General features: G+C 42.7%; 2 protein-coding genes across 3 annotated transcripts; one reads left to right on the top strand and one right to left on the bottom strand.

Moving 5' to 3' along the window:
• Window positions 1–4,773: 4,773 nt before the first annotated feature.
• On the bottom strand, window positions 4,774–11,173 carry LOC112260832 (SURP and G-patch domain-containing protein 1). The gene is made up of 14 exons (XM_024436192.2): window positions 11,061–11,173; window positions 10,234–10,405; window positions 10,003–10,103; window positions 9,573–9,836; window positions 9,235–9,358; window positions 9,015–9,118; window positions 8,380–8,503; window positions 7,830–8,197; window positions 6,908–7,014; window positions 6,454–6,631; window positions 5,641–5,747; window positions 5,366–5,511; window positions 5,060–5,189; window positions 4,774–4,971 (listed from the first exon to the last, which is right to left on the bottom strand). Exons 1-14 carry the CDS (start codon window positions 11,077–11,079, stop codon window positions 4,945–4,947), a joined length of 1,971 nt encoding a protein of 656 aa, XP_024291960.1. The 5' UTR covers window positions 11,080–11,173; the 3' UTR covers window positions 4,774–4,944.
• On the top strand, window positions 11,148–15,512 carry LOC112260837 (E3 ubiquitin-protein ligase RNF126). Of its 2 annotated transcripts, XR_002955061.2 has the most exons (10): window positions 11,148–11,319; window positions 12,550–12,608; window positions 12,795–12,855; window positions 12,974–13,212; window positions 13,455–13,523; window positions 13,630–13,699; window positions 13,801–13,894; window positions 14,289–14,404; window positions 14,526–14,852; window positions 14,952–15,512. XR_002955061.2 is itself a non-coding variant. In XM_024436199.2 (9 exons), exons 1-9 carry the CDS (start codon window positions 11,245–11,247, stop codon window positions 14,676–14,678), a joined length of 936 nt encoding a protein of 311 aa, XP_024291967.1. In that variant the 5' UTR covers window positions 11,148–11,244; the 3' UTR covers window positions 14,679–15,512. The 2 variants fall into 2 exon arrangements, 1 of the variants encoding a protein (XP_024291967.1); XM_024436199.2 differs by having other exon boundaries at window positions 14,526–15,512.
• The last annotated feature ends 3,853 nt before the right edge of the window (window positions 15,513–19,365 follow it).

Below are 19,365 nucleotides of genomic sequence, written 5' to 3'. Positions count from 1 at the left end.
GTACACCGATCCCAATTAAACAGATCTAAATATATGTATGTGGGAACTCCTTCAAGACTGTTGGAAAAGCATCCCAGGTGAGGGAATGCCAAGAGTGTGTAAAGCTGTCATCAAGGCAAAGGGTGCCAACTTTGAAGAATTTCAAATCTCAAATATATTTAGATCTGTTTAACACTTTTGAGGTTAATACGTGATTCCATATGTGTTATTTCATTGTGTTGATGTCTTCACTATTATTCTACAATGTAAAAATAAGGAAAAACCCTTGAATGATTAGGTGTGTCCAAACTTTTGACTGATACTGTATACAGTTGAAGTCGGAAATTTACATACACTTAGGTTGGAGTCATTAAAACTAGTTTTTCAACCACTCCACAAACTTCTTGTTAACAAACTATAGTTTGGCAAGTCGGTTAGGACATCTACTTTGTGCATAACACAATAACTTTTTCCAACAAATGTTTACAGAGAGATTATTTCACTTATAATTCACTGTATCACAATTCCAGTGGGTCAGTAGTTTACATACACTAAGTTGAATGTCATGGCTATAGAAGCTTCTGATAGGCTAATTTACATAATTTGAGTCAATTGGAGGTGTATCTGTGGATGTATTTCAAGGCCTACCTTCAAACTCAGTGCCTCTTTGCTTGACATCATGGGAAAATCAAAATAAAGACCTCAGAAAAAAATTGGAGACCTCCACAAGTCTGGTTCATCCTTGGGTGCAATTTCAAAATGCCTGAAGGTACCATGTTCATCTGTACAAACAATAGTACGCAAGTATAAACACCATGGGACCACGCAGCCGTCATACCGCTCAGGAAGGAGATGTGTTCTGTCTCCTAGTGGTGAACGTACTTTGGTGAGAAAAGTGCAAATCAATCGTAGAACAACAGCAAAGGACGTTGTGATGATGCTGGAGGAAACAGGTACTAAAGCATCTATATCCACAGTAAAACGAGTCCTATATCAACATAACCTGAAAGGCCGCTCAGCAAGGAAGAAGCCACTGCTCCAAAACCACCATAAAAAAGCCAGACCATGGTTTGCAACTGCACATGGGACAAAGATCGTACTTTTTGGATAAATATCCTCTGGTCTGATGAAACAAAAAGAGAACTGTTTGGCCATAATGACCATCGTTATATTTGGAGGAACAAGGGGGAGGCTTGCAAGCCAAGAACACCATCCCCACCGTGAAGCACGGGGGTGGAAGCATCATGTTGTGGGGTGCTTTGCTGCAGGAGGGACTGGTGCACTTCACAAAATAGAAGGCATCATGAGGAAGGAAAATTTGGTTGGTATATTGAAGCAACATCTCAAGACATCAGTCAGGAAGTTAAAGCTTGGTCGCAATTGGGTCTTCCAAATGGATAATGACCCCAAGCATACTTCCAAAGTTGTGGCAAAATGGCCTAAGGACAACAAAGGCAAGGTATTGGAGTGGCCATCACAAAGTCCTGACCTCAATCCCATAGAACATTTGTGGGTATAACTGAAAAAGCGTGTGCGAGCAAGGAGGCCTACAAACCTGACTAAGTTACACCAGGTCTGTCAAGAGGAATGGGCCAAAATTCACTCAACTTATTGTGGGAAGCTTGTGGAAGGCTCCCCGAAACGTTTGACCCAAGTTAAACAATTGAAAGGCAATGCTACCAAATACCAATTGAATGTATGTAAACTTCTGACCCACTGGGAATGTGCTGAAAGAAATTTAAGCTGAAATAAATTATTCTCTCTATTATTATTCTGACATTACACATTCTTAAAATATAAAGTGGTGATCTTAACTGACCTAAAACTGAGTTTTACTTGGATTAAATGTCAGGAATTGTGAAAAACTCAGATTAAATGTATTTGGTTGTGAATGTAAACTTCCGACTTCAACTATATTTATTATGTTTTAAACAGGCCAAATCTGAGAAAGCATGAGCCCCTTTGCCCCATATGGGCATGACGCCTCTGGATGAGGTTGCAGGTTTTCGAGGACACCCTACAAGGGTTATCAACTCTTCAACCCCCAGGATAAGATGGGCATCAGGGCCACGTTCCGTAGCCAAACATAGCCGAACATTGCAGATAGAAATGCCACAAAAAGAGCCATTGAGATTCCTTATTCTACATGGCTTAGGCATGTTTGTTCTACATGGTATATTTATATTTGAATGTTTAAAATGTTGCCTACTGCTGAACGTGACCCAGGTGTACCTCTATTACACATTATAAACTGGGTGGTTCGAGCCTTGAGTGCTGATTGGCTCACGGCCATGGTATTTCAGACCGTATTCCATGGGTATGACAAAACATTTATTTTTACTGCTCTAATTACGTTGGTAACTAGTTTATAAAAGCAATAAGGCACCTCTGGGGTTTATGATATATGGCCAATATACCACGGCTAAGGGCTGTGTCCAGATACTCTGCGTGGCGCATAAGAACAGCCCTTAGCCGTGGTTTATTGGCCATATACCAAACCTCCTCGGGCCTTATTACTTAATTCTACAACATTTATTTAAAGCATTTCTCCTTTCACCCCTGCAATGCTGTACAATAATGTAAATGTGCTACTTGCAAGTACAAACTTGCTATTTGCTCATTGAAAGAAAAATTTTCACTAACAGAAGGCTAAGTGTTTTAGACATACTATGTAATGGACATTCAGTTTATCTTGTAAATAAATATATTTATCTGATCAACACTGTGGAATTGGAGTTTACACAAATTGAAATCATAGACTAAAATCTGTTTTTCCACAAGTCAACACCAGAGGGAACTGATCAGCTACAAAAATACTCCACTACTACACAATCAAGAGATACTGAACAAAAATATAAACGCAACATGTAAAGTGTTGGTCCCATGTTTCATTTAAAATATCTCATAAATGTTCCATATGCACAAAAAGCTTATTTTTCTTACATTTTGTGCACAAATGTTTTCATCCCTGTTAGTGAGCATTTTTCCTTTGCCAAAATAATCCATCCACTTGACAGGTGTGGAATATCAAGAAGCTGTTTAAACAGCGTGATCATTACACAGGTGCACCATATGCCGGGGCCAATAAAAGGCCACTTTTTGTCACACAACACCACAGATGTCTCATGTCTTGAGGGAGCATGCAATTGGCATGCTGACTGCAGTAATGTCCACCTGAGCTGTTGCCAGACAATTGAATATTAATCTATCTACCATAAGCCGCCTCCAACATTGTTTTAGAGAATTTGGCAGTATGTCCAACTAGCCTCAACCGCAGATGTTGTGTATGGCATCGTATGGACGAGCGGTTTGCTGATGTCAATGTTGTGAAGAGTGCCCCATGGTGTTGATGGGGTTATGGTATGGGCAGGCATAAACTATGGACAACGAACACAATTCTATTTTATCAATGGCAATTTGAATGCATAGATAGCGTTATGAGATCCTGAGGACCAACGTCGTGCCATCACCTCATGTTTCAGCATAATGCACAACCTCATGTCACAAGGATCTGCACAAAATTCGTGGAAGCCGAAAATTTCCCACTTCTTCCATGGCCGACATCCATACCAGAAATGTCACCCAGCATGTTTGGGATGTGCTGGATCGACGTGTACAGCAGGGTGTTCCAGTTCCCGCCAATATCCATCAACTTCGCACAGCCATTGAAGAGTGGGACAATATTAAACGATCAACAGCCTGAGCAACTCTATGCGAAAGAGATGTGTCGCTGCATGAGTCGAATGAATGGTGGTCACACCAGATACTGACTGGTTCTCATCCACACCCCTATCTTCTTTTTTAAGGTATCTGTGACCAACAGATGCATATCTGTAGTCCCAGTCATGTGAAATCCATCCAATAGGGCCTAATGCATTTATTTCAATTGACTGATAAATTGTAACTCAGTAAAATCTTTGAAATTGTTGCCTGTTGAATTTATAGTTTTGTTCAGTGTATATATTTTTATTGTTTGCAGTGAAGCATTTTACATTTGTTGCATTTACGATGTATAACAACCATAGCAAAACCATGTACAGAAATAACTAATTTCAAAGCCATTCATTATCTTCAAACTGATTTAAAAAAAATCTTCATTCAAATTGTGTGTAGTTGTGTAAAGTACTTAAGTAAAAATACTTTAAAGTACTACATAAGTATCTGTACTAAATATATATATATATTTCTGACAACTTTTACTACATTCTTAAATAAAAGAATGTACTTTTTACTCCATAGTCTCCATGACACCCAAAAGTACTCATTACATTTTGAATGCTTAGCAAGCAGGACAGGAACATTGTGAAATTCACACTTACCAAGAGAACATCCCTGGTCTTCCCTTCTGCCTCTGATCTGATGGACTCACTAAACAGACATGCATTGTTTGTAAATTATGTCTTGAGTGTTGGAGTGTGCCCCTGGCTACTAAAAACAATTACATTACTTTAGCAATTACATTTACTTAAGTATATTTAAAACCAAATATTTTTAGACTTTTACGCTTGTAGTATTTTACTGGGTGAATTTCACTTCAGTCCTTTTCTATTAAGGTATCTTTACTTTTACTCAAGTATGAATTTCAGGTACTTATTCCACCACTATTTATGTATGTGTGTGTGTAGGTTGTTCTGTGTTATGAGTCGTGACTGTGAAATCAGATCATGATAGCGAGCCATCACAACGCTACCCTAGCCACCCGATTGATCAAATAGGAAACTTTCATTCTGCAGTTCAGTAAGAACATCAACTGACTCTTAGAAAACTTTAGATCAGACAAATCCATCCTTAATCTCCAGCCTAAACAGTTTATCATCAACCATACAATTCCACACAATCTAGAGGAGATTACTTGAACTGAGTGTCCTACAGTTTGTTTCCACAACAAAGAAAAATCAATACGCCACTGTTGGTTGTTTAAAAAATGAAAAGTTGACGAAGTCAGCCAAGCTTCAGACCTCTTCTTCAGTAGTATGGCCTCCTCGGGTTGTTCTGAGAAGAGAGACAGGCGTATTACTCCAAACTCTTGCCGATGCAAGGTCATCTAAACAGAACAGCTTACATGTTATGTAGTAGTTACCAGTGGGTTGGGCCTGAAGCGGTAGGCCAGCATCATCCTCTTTCTGAAAGCATCATACTCATCGTCCTGTCCTGAGAGCACAGAGGGCCGGTCCACGCCAAACCCTGCCCCGTCAACAGCCGTGGTTCCCCTGGAACAAACACACCACATCAGCTGTCTAGGTGTATGTCTCTGTGTGTGTGTATGTAAGCTGTGTAGAAGACCTTGTATCAGACAATAGTGTGTGTACTCATGTGAAGTGTTTGTGTCCATGTCTGAGTACAAATGTGTATACTATGTGTCTGTGAGTATTTGACAGCCCCCAACCTGTGGACCGGAGTCTTGATGCCCTGTCCGCCAGAGCCAAGCCCATCGCCCTCCTTCCAGCCCATCTTCATGAGCATCTGGAAACCAAGGTTCTCCACCGTCAGCTTAAACTCCTTATACTCCGAGTAGTCTGGGTCATGGCCCTCCTGCAGAACACAAGGCAAGAACATGAGAATAGAATATGTGTTTCACAGGTAATTCCTTTTGGGCAGAGGCTAGACAACAAAGGGGTCAAGGACCAAGTGGTGAAGAGAACAGATGGGGAGTGGACCGACCTTGAGTGCCTTGAAGGTCTCCATAAACTTCTCCAGCTCCTCCGGAGGTAGGAAGTCACCAATGAAGTGCTTCCCCTTTCCCATGTCAGTCAGCGACTCCGCCCACTCTGGAGGAAGACACAAGCAGCCATTTACATAAACACCAAATCACTTCAGGGCCGTGGCCAGCAGGACACAATGTATTGGAACTTTCAGATTAAACGTGGCCCAGGTTATTATGACAGAGTTCATCTCAGAGTAGATTAATGAATTATAGTAGTAACAAACTGATCTTTTGAAGAATGAAATCTCACATTCAAATGGACTTGAAGTTGAAAAATGTTGACAATTCCCTTCATATGCATCATCTCCATCACCACCCCAACATTAACATATGATAATTGTGCATTTCTATGTTTTGTAGCAAAACAGATAGAGGAATATAAGTGTTTCCAATGTCATCATTGGTGTGCATCGTGTCATTTTAACCAATTATGAGGAGGCATTGCCTACTAATTGGTTGATGTCATTGTAAACACTTATCTTTTTAACTACAGAACATTAAAATGCACAATGTTGGGGTGGTGCTGGAGATGATGAATATGAAAGTGGATTTTATTTTTATAAATCCCTTTGAGCCTTTTCACTTGAACAGAAGCAAATCATTCCACATTGCAGCTGACTTGAAAGGCGAGTTGAGACTGACTGATCTACAAATCACCTTGCATTTAAAATAACCACTCAATATGATTTGTAGATCAGTCAGTCAGTCATAATTTACCCATGATACATCACAGTTCTGAAAATCTTGAACACTGTCTTCATGAATCTTACCACGTGTTTTCTCCATCTCCATGTGCCGGAGGCGGTGCTCCCAGGTGCCAGCCTGCTGGTCCACCTCCTCGTCACTGTCGTACTCGTGGGAGTGGTCCTGCACCGCCTTCTCCCACATCACCTGCATCTCCGCCATCGCACGCTTATGCTTCATGATCATGTCAAACATCTCCTGCATCTGCGGTGGGAACACAGACACACCACACACACACACACACACGTGCAGGCCGGACACACACCTCAGGCAAGTTTTCAGGGACAGATTACAAGGTGGCTGAGAACAAACGCAACCGAGCCCATCTGATTTTGTTAAAGGTTTGAAGTATGCTATGCACCCCCATACCAAAGCAAGGATTAACACCGCCCAGTCCCCGACAATTCAAACTGGGAAAGTACAATGTGCTGCCATAGTCTATTGTGCTGTCTGTCTGTCTGTCTGTCAGTCATGTAGTACCTCCTGTTGCTCTTTGAGCTGTTTCTTCTGGTCATCTGAGAGCTCAGTCACTCCCACCAGGCCCATAGGCTTTCCCTTCTTATAGCCCAGATCCCTCAGTTCATTAACTGAAACACACACACCAAACACAGGACATACCTTACAAACACTGTTTTTAGTCTTATACTATAACGTCTGTCTCTGTGTGTGTTATACAAGAGAGGCTGAACATACACTGAGACTGACCAGGTGAATCCAGGTGAAAGCTATGATTCCTTATTGATGTCACTTGTTCAATCCACTTCAATCAGTGTAGACGAAGGGGAGGAGACAGGTTAAAGAAGAAGGGGAGGAGACAGGTTAAAGACGAAGGGGAGGAGACAGGTTAAAGACGAAGGGGAGGAGACAGGTTAAAGACGAAGGGGAGGAGTCAGGTTAAAGACGAAGGGGAGGAGTCAGGTTAAAGATGAAGGGGAGGAGTCAGGTTAAAGATGAAGGGGAGGAGTCAGGTTAAAGATGAAGGGGAGGAGTCAGGTTAAATTAGGATGTTTACGCTTTCAGACATGGGTTGTGTGTGTGTGCCATTCAGAGGGTGAATGGACAAGACAAAAGATTTCAGTGCCTTTGAACAGGGTATGGTGGTAGGTGCCAGGAACACTGGTTTGAGGGTGTCAATAACTGCAAGGCTGCTGGGTTTTTCACGTGCAACAGTTTCCCGTTTGTATCAAGAATGGTCCACAACCCAAAGGACATCCAGCCAACTGACACAACTGTGGGAAGCATTGGAGTCAACATGGGTCAGCATCCCTGTGGAACGCTTGACACCTTGTAGAGTCCATGCCCCAACAAATTGAGGCTGTTCTGTGGGCAAAGGGAGGTGTAACTCAATATTTGGATTGTGTTCCTAATGTTTTGTACACTCCGTGTATGTGTGTTTGATTACCAGAGAGACACGGGCTGGGCTCTGGCTCCTCCTCCTTGGGGATGATGATGGGTTGCAGTGACAGATCCACCTTGTCGTCCTCTGACCCCCAGCGGCTCTTCCTCTTCCTCTTCACCACGGGCGGACCTGACACTTCCTGTTTTATCCCCAGACCCGGCTCCAGCTTTACTTGACCCACCAGGTAGGGGTAGTGAGGGGGCGGAGGCGGGGGAGGATAGGTCAGGGGAGGGGCGGCCGGTCTCTTGAGCTCCACCCCAGGCTCCTGCTTAATCATTGGAGGGGGGCTCTGGGCATTTTTGGCCTGGCGGTACTCCTCCACCTTCTCCTTGTAGAAACGGTGGGCGGGGCTTTGGAGGTCATATAGAAAACTGAGGAAAGGAAGAAGAAATATGCTGTCTTTTGTGGTACTTTATCCAATTTACATGTTAGCATTACTTACTGTATTTTATTCAAAGCTTATGACAAATCAATGTCTTCTTAAGCATCAATAAAATACAATTGGATGAATACATTAAACGCTCTCGTTACAATATCTGAGACTGTCACTAACCTGAAGGTGGGGTTTTCCTGGTTGTGCTGGGCGGCGATGGCTTCCACCTCGGGGCCACCATCGGCCACAAACATGGCCAGCTTCTCAGCCACCCTCTGTGTCTCCTCGTCCACTGGGGGGGAGACTTTAAGCAGCCTATCAGTACTGGGGCTCAACTCACACTACTACCGTACCGTACTCAACTGGCCCTCACACACCTGCCTACAGCCAGTAGGGGATAAGAAGAGGGGGGAAGGAGGAGGAGGAGCAGGGGGACACGGTGGTGATTGGGGAAGTGGATTGTATGGATTTGATAATGGAATACAGACCTAATCTTAAAATTGGTGAACAAATAACACCATGAAACGTTGTGGGTAATCATAATGTGTCGTGAATGACTTGTATCATGGTTAAAGTATTCAGTAAATCATTGTGTATCTTCGATCCTCATTGTTTTTTGTTTTAATGGTTACTTTCAACATCAACTAACACTCTCCAAGGAGGGCAATTATATTTATCTCACATATGACTCATTCACATGTATAAATATAGATTACAGATTAAAAGAACACCATCAGTCTTTGAGAGAGTGAGGAACTGTGTGTGGTAGAGAGAGAGAGACAGAGTGAGAGAGAAACTGATATAGGTAATCTTACCATGAGAACGTGATGGCGTCTCATGTTTTGAGTGATCCTTTCGGAGTTCAGCAACTCTCTTTCGGTAATAAAGATAATCCCGGCTGTTATTATCATACAAGAATCTGTAAGGTGGAGGGAAAAGATCTTTATATCAGGACTAAAAGAGGCACCATTACATACACTATATACTAGCTATAGATTTAACATGCTGTTAGTAGCTACATCCATACAGACTTACGAGAAAACAGGGTTGTCCTTGTAGTCCTCTTTGGCCTTCCTCTCTAGCTCAGGCCCTCCCTCAGCCACAAAGGCCGCCATCTTGTCCAGAATAAGTCGTGTGTCTGGGTCTTCTGGGGGAAAGACTTTAAGAGGACTATGAGTACATTACCTTTACTCTACTGTAGAGGGCTATGAGAATTCAGGCAAAGCATTAGTCTCAGGAAGCAGCTACTCTGCAACTGAAATACACAGTCAATGACATGGGTGAAATGACAACATGTAGAATAGGACAGAATCTGACTTGCACCCAGGCTCCTGGCAGTTCTTTGATATTTAAAAACACAGATCATGAATTACCTTTGATTTCTAGGAAGCTTGAGTCATCAACTTCCTCATCATCATCATCATCATCATCTTCATCTGGGGAGCTGAATATGCTAGGTCTTTGGGGGCGAAGTGGGTTCTTCTTGGACTGGGAGTAGTTCTTAAACTGGTTCAGCATGCTGCTGATCCCTAGACCGGGGCGCTTGCCGATGAGAATGCTCTTCATCTGGGGCTGAGACACTCCTGACGACGGACTGGGGGTGGATGATGACGGGGCTTTGGTGTCACTACTGGAGCCTGTAGAGGGTACACAACTGGGTTAATCTCACATTCATTGTTTAATGAATCCAGAAGAAAGAAGTAATTCATAAATTATTATTGTGTTATTACCATTTTATTTAATCATTTCTGTACCATTAAAATAAAGTTTTATTGAAACCAATTAAAGAGCTCACTATCTCACCAGAGTCAGAGCTGGGTTTGTCCTTCTGAAGCTTCATAAACTGCTGCAAGAAGCTTCCATCGTTCACATACTTGTTGTTGTTCGAAGAGTGTCCCTGTAAACTGTGGGGATAAGAAGTCAAAATCAATGGCTACAGTCAAGTGGGCCAGAATCAAGTACTTCCAGCAGGGATTGAGCAGAGTTTTGATGAGAGGTATTTGTAGTGTTTCAGAAGACTAGGATATACTGTACCTTGGTGGCAGTGGCTTGTTGGGAGTCTGAAGGCTCTTTTTCTTGGCCTGCTCTGCCATCTTAGCCTCGATCTCCCGCTTCTTCTGGGCGATCAGCTCCTCCTGACGAAGAATGTTCACACTCATCCTGTTCTTCTGGGCTGGCCGGAACTTGTTGTTCCAGCCTCCTCTCCCTGCAGTGGGAATAAAACAAACAGTGGAAGAGTTGGGTGCAGTTGTTATTGGTGTCCTACTACCAATAATGTTAGTCACAAGAGGTGATCTCGTTTGTAATTGCTCTAGCTATCTTCGTGAGTATTTTAGTAAAAGTCGGATGTGACTAGCTATCTATATATTATGAAGAGTGAACTACCCTGAATGTTAGGAATGTGTAGACATGTCAGGGACTATATCTTGCTGCATTGAGGATGTCTCCATTCCCTTTGATTATCTTTGTTGCCACAGACTTGAGAAGCAGCCAGCAGGCCAGGGTTGGTAAAACATTTTTTTCTAAAACTGGCTAGTTAGCTCGCTACAAGGTGGCATCAAGACGTTAGCAATAAATAGCTAAAATACCAAACTACAACTAATTATGTAATGAATTTGACATTATGTGGTTGATTCTGATTATGGCTACCGATTTTTTTTAATGAATTTTGATGTATCAACAACTACAAATCCTGTTGATGGGCGGTGGTAACTAACGTTAGCTAGCTAAGTAGCTAACGCGTTAGTTATGTAGTTAACTAGCGCAAGTAACCACATTTGATGAGGCAAGCGTTTATTGTTAAGAATTTTAAAATAGTTACTATATTAAGGTATGCCATTTAAATTATTTCGAGCGTTTACCTGTATCTCCGGACTCCATAGTTGCAGCTAACCAGATCTGTATTCCCTGATACGAGCTATCTGTTGCTAAGCTAGGTAGCGCTTCGCTAGTTTCCGCTTCCTGTTCGTCTCGCAAATCGATTAATTTTGTCGTTTGTCGCTACCCGTACACGTCCCTCTCGGTTGTCTGGTAGAGAATCCGAAGATGGCTGAAGCTCCCCCACGGCTCTGCCGGTTTTTCTGTCACCGATGTTCAGCAGAGATCAACCCTCGTCTCCCGGTAAGCATTCCAGAGAGGTTTTTGTTGTTCACGAAAGGAAACCATGGCCAGCTAAGTGGGGTTTGTATTATTTTATCCACGATTTCCTCTGGCTGAAGCATGACAGCTAGCTAACGTTAGCTTGTAGCTAGTGGAACGTTCACGTTGCCAATCATTTGACAGCTATAGTTTCGTTTGCATTCTAGCCAGCTACCAAAATAGCTTGTAGTTTGCCTGTTAGGATGTTTCGAGATCATGCCTCTGTGACTTATTGGGTTAGCTAAGGAGTTACCCATGTTTTACAGTGACAGCGTGTCTGTCTCTTTTTATGATATGAGACCTGTTCATGATAATGACAGCTTGCCGGCCCCTAGCACCTCCAAAGGTAGATAGCTACCTAACTTTAAAGCGGAAATCAGCAGTTGAAACAATAACAAAGCGACTCTCCACCCCTGTTTCATGTCTGGAGAAATGTAGCCACTCTCAAATTCAAAGCTATAGATGCAAGAAATTACCATCCATGTTATCAAAAGAATAGTTTAACCATGATTTTAGGATAAATAGTATTTGTTTACATTTACTTTGTTTACAAACAGTGGATTAAATAAGCTTATATTTTGGGCTCTGATGGGGTAGGACAGTTGAACTAAGCTCATAATGCATTATAAGTTATATTCTTCAAGAATCAATGGGTACATATAATTCATTTATACATCCACAAATGGATGTAGCCACTGCTGATTACCCCTTTAAGCTATGATCTCACAAAGTGTGACTTTCAAAAAACATCATTAGGCTATGTACACCACCAACTCATTTCCATAGCTGCAACAACCTGTTTTAACATGCCTGTTGTTGTATGGTCATTCATAGGAAGCTTCTTGAATTGTACAGTGCAGTAGCTTTCAGATATCTACCTGCATGGAGAGCCTTTGCAAAGAGCTAATGGTACTCAACGATCTCTCAATAGCAATGGATTGAATGGATCATCAGCTATTGTTAAAATGATCAACTCTGGGAATGGAGCAACAGCGGGTCAAAGTGTGAGGTCAATAGCTAACTTGTTTGATTTTGAATTCAACTGGTTGAAGCTATCTAACAATCTTAATTCCCAGGTACATACATAGCCTACATAGGCAAGGTTGTTGTTTTGTTTTGCTTTAGATCAAATGAAAACATTCAAGTTTATGAGACTGACAGATGACAATTATGATTATGTTATAAATTAGATGTATCTCTGCTTTCCTGCAGGAGTACACATGTCCGCGGTGTGAATCTGGCTTCATTGAAGAGCTATCAGTGGAGAGAAGGTAGCCTACAGTATAATCTGCCTGTCTATCAGAGTTTAAAGCCCTTTCAGCAGCACTTCTCCATTGACAATGCTATATGTGTCTGGGAAACAGGCTGTCGGTGTTTAGGCTCATTTCTATCACATTGGTTCATAGTTGAAGATAAGATGAGAACCTGCCATTTTTTTGTGTTTTATTTATTTCCAGCACTGAAAATGGGTCCACATCCACTGCCTCCACCAGCGATCAGAACCGTCCGACTTTTGAGGTTAGTGACACAGAACTCCTTTGTTCCTCAACTCAACAGTTGGTCCTCATGAACTCATGCACCTTGGTTGGACTGCAAGTTAGTGACAGTATATGTTTCACTCTTTGTCCTTCCTAAGAGTATGGACCACCAGCACATGTTTACATTTCCACCCGGATACGGCCAGTTCGCTCTGGGGATTTTTGACGAGAATTTTGACCTCCGAGCGGGCCTGCCAGCAGAAGACAACCGCGAGACGGAGAACCGACGGGAACGGGAGATGGCGTCACGGCAACGGTACAGCGCTCGGCAACCACAGGGACGACACATGCCACGGCGACCGGGACAGAGACACGAAGGAGTGCCCACATTAGAGGGGTAAGGAACACTTTCCAGCTTGCTTACCCAATGAAACATTGTTTGCCCTGTAGGAAAGAGATGAAAAGGAATTATGAAAGGAATTCATACACTACTTGTGTAGTGACATGAATCAGTTGTCTTCATGAATAATTCAGGAAGTCAAATCAAATGTTATTTGTCACATGCGCCGATTACAACAGGTGTAGACCTTACAGTGAAATGCTTAAGTGACTGAGATATTTCTCATTGTCCCTCTGCAGAATCATCCAGCAGCTAGTGAATGGAATCATAGCACCCACAGCCATGCCAAACATTGCAATGGGACCATGGTATGTGCACAGTGTTATTATATAATTACCAGGAAAATCGATGTTGTGTCTGTAAATGTACTAGTTACTGTGTGTTTCTAGTCATTTCTTGGAATTCTCTTGATAGGGGCATGCTACACTCAAATCCAATGGACTACGCTTGGGGTGCCAATGGACTTGATTCTATCATTACCCAGGTACACCCAAATCCTCTAACACTTCACAAGGGATTCAATTACAAATTCTGGTGACACATTTACACAATCTAATGAAACAACTTTACCTTTCTCCTCTGTAGTTATTAAATCAGTTTGAGAACACTGGTCCTCCTCCTGCTGACAGAGAGAGGATAAAGAACCTGCCCAGCATCCAGATCACAGAGGAACATGTGGGTGAGTCAACAACAACTTTTCACAGTCCCTCCAGGATTCTGAGATCACATTTGTTTGGGTGCAAAAGCAACAATTCCCTGCATATTATACAAGGGCTTGCAAATTTAACCAATCACTGCACCATTTCCACATAAAAAAGTCAAATAATCGCATATTATCGCATTACAGAAAGAGGGCTCGCAATTTCAACCACAATCACTGCACATCTACTGTATAATATGCTTCAATCAAGCCACACGTCAACAAACTTTTCCCCATGTCAGCGCATTGTCATGACAAATTGGACAAAATCATTGCATTTTGCCATGCAAAATGTCAGAATTGCCACAGCAAAATCAAGTGGAATTTTGAAGGGACTGATCACTCAACCACAAAATATTTTATTTTATTGCAGGTTCCAGTTTAGAATGTTCTGTGTGCAAGGAAGACTACAGTGTAGGGGAGACTGTGAGGCAACTTCCGTGCAATCACCTGTTTCACAATGACTGCATAGTACCATGGCTGGAACAGGTATGTGCGTTTTCACCTTAGTTTAATTCCTTTTAAATGCAGTGGTTTGCATGTTAATGTGTTCTCATTGTCTAAGCTGTACGCTGAACCTCGTTTCTGTGACCCTCTCTCCCTCCCTCAGCACGACACATGTCCAGTGTGCAGAAAGAGCCTCAGTGGACAGAACACAGCCACGGACCCCCCGGGACTTTCAGGAATGAACTTCTCCCCTTCCTCCTCTTCCTCATCCTCTTCCAGCTCCCCCAGTAACGAGAACGCTGCCAACAACTCCTAGATCTCCATCATACCTCGATCATACCACCTGCACACAAACACCTCACCCCCACCCCAGGCAGACTTTCACCCCCACTCTACCACTGGCTCAGGAGAGTCTGGAGGGCCGCCCCTCTCAGTGCTCTCTTTAAGGCCCACTGGGAGAAGCTGCTGGGGAGATGACTCTACTCTGGAGGTGAAACGATAAACACAATATGGACTATGAGACGTTATTTTAATTGAATTTGATCCCCTTTCTATTGTGAACTTTGAACACACGATCATTCCTTCCCAGGTGTGAGGACTGGAGTGGATGCCGTCACCAGTATTGTTGCGATGCTTCTGTAAAAGGAGAGAGTGAAGATGAAACTGGAGAAGGGTCCAAACAGGTTGTGGTGTATAATAGTATCCACGTTTGAACCGCAGTGGACTGCGACTTGACTGAGACATTGTCATGTCTTTTTGCCATAAGATGGGGACACATTTTATATTTAAAGAGAAAGTGTTAAGTTTTTTTTTTTTTTTTTACTCAACTGTGGTGGTACAGACTTCCATGCCGAAGGAGAGAGATATGTGTACATAGAGGTATTCATATTTAAGGACATTAACAAGCAGGTCAGTCACTGTACAGCCAACTGAAGAATACAGAGAGAACTAAGAGAGAACTGAGTGTATGCATCTGATTTTAGAATTATTTATTTGCACTTTTCTGTTGCACTACATTCTGTTTGGTTTCAGGATTGGGAATTTTGGGAAACTACAACTGAACAAAAATGTTATTGCATCTCTGAACTTTTCCTCATTAATTTTAATGCTCATATTGTCGTTCTCACATTAAAGTCTCAATTTATCAGCATTTTTACAAAATGTTTGTATTCTCTAATTTCTTGTAGGCTACTATCAAAAGTGGCGAACATTCTCACTCAGTTTCCTCGAATATCCCATACAATGAATTTCAGTTCAATACATTTTTATATACCTATTCTATTGTAGGTTAATAATTTGTTAGGGTAAAATAATAATACAACACCAAAACTGGACTATACTGCAGTTTTGATGATAGCGCTATACTATGACAGTAAGTAAGTAGAACATGGATTTATTCTGGACGATTCTAGAACGTTCTGCTGTGTGAATTTTTTTTAAAATGGTGAAATATGAGGTGTCTGGAATTATCTGCCTTGTTATAATACTTTAGAAATGCACCCTTCCTTCCTCCCTTGTACAACATTCTCACTAATTATTCCCGATGGGAGAGGTGAAGTGCTACAGTAGCACCAGTATAGTCATGTCAGCTCAGTAGTTAGTTAGTTCAAGGAACGTAGGTAGGAACTAGGAATGGTGGATTTCTGAAGTATTTAAACCGGGCGCTGAACAATAAGCAGGGGCTGAAAACCATTATACGTGAAACTATTAAATACTATCGGCTAAGTGGTGCCATGCTGATTAGTAATCACCTAATAACCCAATCAACACAGTTTAATTATGAGCACAGCATAGGAGCCAATCATAGCTCTGCTCCCTCAGGAGCCCTGTCCTGAAGGAGGAAATGGAGAGAGAATTCTGTCTCAGTCTCTGGAGACAGACGGCCGTGGTACACTTCTCACTGTCTCAGGCAGCAGGCTCTGGAGACAGATGGCCGTGGTACACTTCTCACTGTTTCAGGCAGCAGGCTCTGGAGACAGATGGCCGTGGTACACTTCTCACTGTCTCAGGCAGCAGTCTCTGGAGACAGATGGCCGTGGTACACTTCTCACTGTCTCAGGCAGCAGTCTCTGGAGACAGATGGCCGTGGTACACTTCTCACTGTCTCAGGCAGCAGTCTCTGGAGACAGACGGCCGTGGTACACTTCTCACTGTCTCAGGCAGCAGTCTCTGGAGACAGATGGCCGTGGTACACTTCTCACTGTCTCAGGCAGCAGGCCCTGGAGACAGATGGCCGTGGTACACTTCTCACTGTCTCAGGCAGCAGTCTCTGGAGACAGATAGCTGTGGTACACTTCTCACTGTCTCAGGCTCTGGAGACAGATGGCCGTGGTACACTTCTCACTGTCTCAGGCAGCAGTCTCTGGAGACAGACGGCCGTGGTACACTTCTCACTGTCTCAGGCAGCAGTCTCTGGAGACAGACGGCCGTGGTACACTTCTCACTGTCTCAGGCAGCAGGCCCTGGAGACAGACGGCCGTGGTACACTTCTCACTGTCTCAGGCAGCAGTCTCTGGAGACAGACGGCCGTGGTACACTTCTCACTGTCTCAGGCAGCAGGCCCTGGAGACAGATGGCCGTGGTACACTTCTCACCCTGCTATGCACACTCCATTTCACTACTCATATTTTATCGCCTTTTCAAATATGGTACCTGATGCTGTTCTATTAATTCTTTATGTGCATCGTTGGAAGATGGATCGTGTGTTCTGTGTAGTGCAGCCTAACTATTCCCCTAACCCCTACCCCTAGGGTTAGGGGAATGGATCATTGGAACATTGAAGGGGCCAATGTCACTGAAGGGATCATTAGAACATTTCAATGTGTTTCATCCCAAGCAATGTGCCGATAGTTAAGGTTCAAGCATGTTTTAGTCTGTGTGGCCCCTACCCAAGTCATGTACAGTCAGGTCCACAATTATTGGCACGCTTGATAAAGATCAGCAAAAAAACTGTATAAAATAAATAATACAAATAATGAGCTACAAAACATGGGGAAAATATATTATTTTATACTAATACAATTGTTCAGAGAAAAATATTTTGTTTAACAAGTAATACTTTTTTGGGGGATAAATGGCATTGGCACTTGGATTTGGTCAGATGACATGAAATGTATGTTCTAGTCTGTTCTAGTCTATGTGGGGCCCTCACCCAAGTCATGTCCTTATCAGTCCTGCTGGTGAGACTCATCAGTGTCACTGGACCTTCTCTCTCTACTGCTGCAGCCCTATCAGCCTAAACACATGAGGACCCATTTAGAGCTGCCTTGTCTTTCTTTTTGTGTGTGTGTGTGTGTGTGTGTGTGTGTGTGTGTGTGTGTGTGTGTGTGTGTGTGTGAGAGAGAGAGAAAACAAGAGGGAAGAAAGGGGTGGGGGAGAGAACCAAAACAGAGAAAGAGACCACCTGGCTTTGTTGATTAGCTTTCTGAGAACAACAGGCAGTTACTGTGTATCTTTCACTAAACCTTCTGTGCATGACTGAAATGCTTATTGTTACCCTATAAATATGTTATAGCCATTCCACATACACCTGGGATGTCATTGTGGAAAAAGGGTAGCTGAGGTTTTAGCATAAGGTTGACAACCACAGATTTAGGACCAGATTACGCTAACCCCAATTTTAACCTAAACCATTAGAGGGTTGAACAAATAACTGAACCCTGTGTAAATGGTTATAGCTGCAACTTCAAATTCTCATACAGCAATGATGAATGTTGACACTGCCAGTATACGCTGCTCTCAGGTTAGTTCCACCAGACCACCCAACAGCAGCATCTGTTCAACCAGCCTGATACTCTGTCTCTCTCTGGGATTCCTCATAGCTCGTTGGACCTCGTCCAAGATCAATTAGCCTTTTTTATATTTTGGAACTGGAACTCTGCCTTTTATGCAAATGAACCCAGAGCATCATTCTTCTAATGTGTCATCATACCAGGAAGTGGAATTGAGGCAGGCAGCCTCTGCAGAGCGAGAGACACACTCCATCTGCCAGCTCAGACTGGACCCGGCATCTCACTGTGAAAAGGTAAGAGACCTGCGGCAAGGGGACTCAGAACAGTCACGACAACCCCATTGACCCCTGGGAAACGTAGTTTAACATTGCTGCATGGATGTTAAAGACAAGTTCAGTGATTGCAGACAACCTCTGAATGTCATTGACACAGACTGTGTGCAATCAGCGTCAGTGATTCTGAAGGCTGTGTGTGTGTGTGTGCGTGTGCGTGTGCATGTGTGTGTGTGTGTGTGTGTGTCCTCATGTAGGTCTCACTGGTTCAGTGGACAAGGTAAAATATCAGATCATATATACAGTTTGGCCTGGATTATCATGTGTATGACGTAGATATGGTTGAAAAAAGACTTGGCAGTAAAAAAATACTAGGCACGTTTTTCCTAACCAAATGCATCCTTGTCCTATATCAGATCCAACAGTGTGTCTGGGACTTTGGGTCCTTTGTCAGGGCTGTTCGTACGTATCCTACTGCTGGTCTGATTTGATTCAATGGATTCAATTTCAGTATGCTCACCGGTTGTGAATGCTTGGGTACACTTAGTGATGGACTAAACATTGTTTCTGTCCTGTAAAGGGGTCCTGAAATAAGCATGTGGTTACAAAAAGTTACATGTACCTGTTGATGGAGGTAACAGCAGACTAGAACCGGAGATAGAATGGAACCATACCAGCAAGAATCATTTGGTGCTTGCCTGCACACATTACTGTATCTGTTCTCTAATATTTTAATCTAACTTTTGGGTGACAACAATTCCAAAACATAATTTGATCCTTATTTACAGTCCTGTTTGGATTCTTGGGATGTTTGATGTAAATTGAAAGCTCTATCTTTGAGGAGAATCTTTGATGAAAATCCAAACAGTTCGATTCAAGGACATGATGCTTATAAAAGGTCCATTTCGATAGTTGTGGCCTCCTCCCTTCATATCTTCATTGTCATCCCCTGATATGGAAAAATGCCACAGGGGAGAGTATGGTGGATGCCTATTGGAAA

The sequence above is a fragment of the Oncorhynchus tshawytscha genome, linkage group LG10 (genome assembly GCF_018296145.1).
Source record: "Oncorhynchus tshawytscha isolate Ot180627B linkage group LG10, Otsh_v2.0, whole genome shotgun sequence".
Taxonomy (NCBI): Eukaryota; Metazoa; Chordata; class Actinopteri; order Salmoniformes; family Salmonidae; genus Oncorhynchus; species Oncorhynchus tshawytscha.
The sequence above is the reverse complement of the archived record's forward strand: the minus strand, read 5'-3'. Positions and strand labels throughout refer to the sequence as shown.

Coding starts and splice junctions, on each gene's coding strand:
- LOC112260837 (XM_024436199.2), top strand. CDS start 11,245: ATGGCTGAAGCTCCCCCACGGCTCTGCCGGTTTTTCTGTCACCGATGT. Junction 13,213..13,454: donor GGAGTGCCCACATTAGAGGG/GTAAGGAACACT, acceptor GTCCCTCTGCAG/AATCATCCAGCAGCTAGTGA. Junction 14,405..14,525: donor TAGTACCATGGCTGGAACAG/GTATGTGCGTTT, acceptor TCCCTCCCTCAG/CACGACACATGTCCAGTGTG.
- LOC112260832 (XM_024436192.2), bottom strand. Junction 8,504..9,014: donor GACGCCATCACGTTCTCATG/GTAAGATTACCT, acceptor GGCTGCTTAAAG/TCTCCCCCCCAGTGGACGAG. Junction 5,512..5,640: donor AGACCTTCAAGGCACTCAAG/GTCGGTCCACTC, acceptor TGTGTTCTGCAG/GAGGGCCATGACCCAGACTA.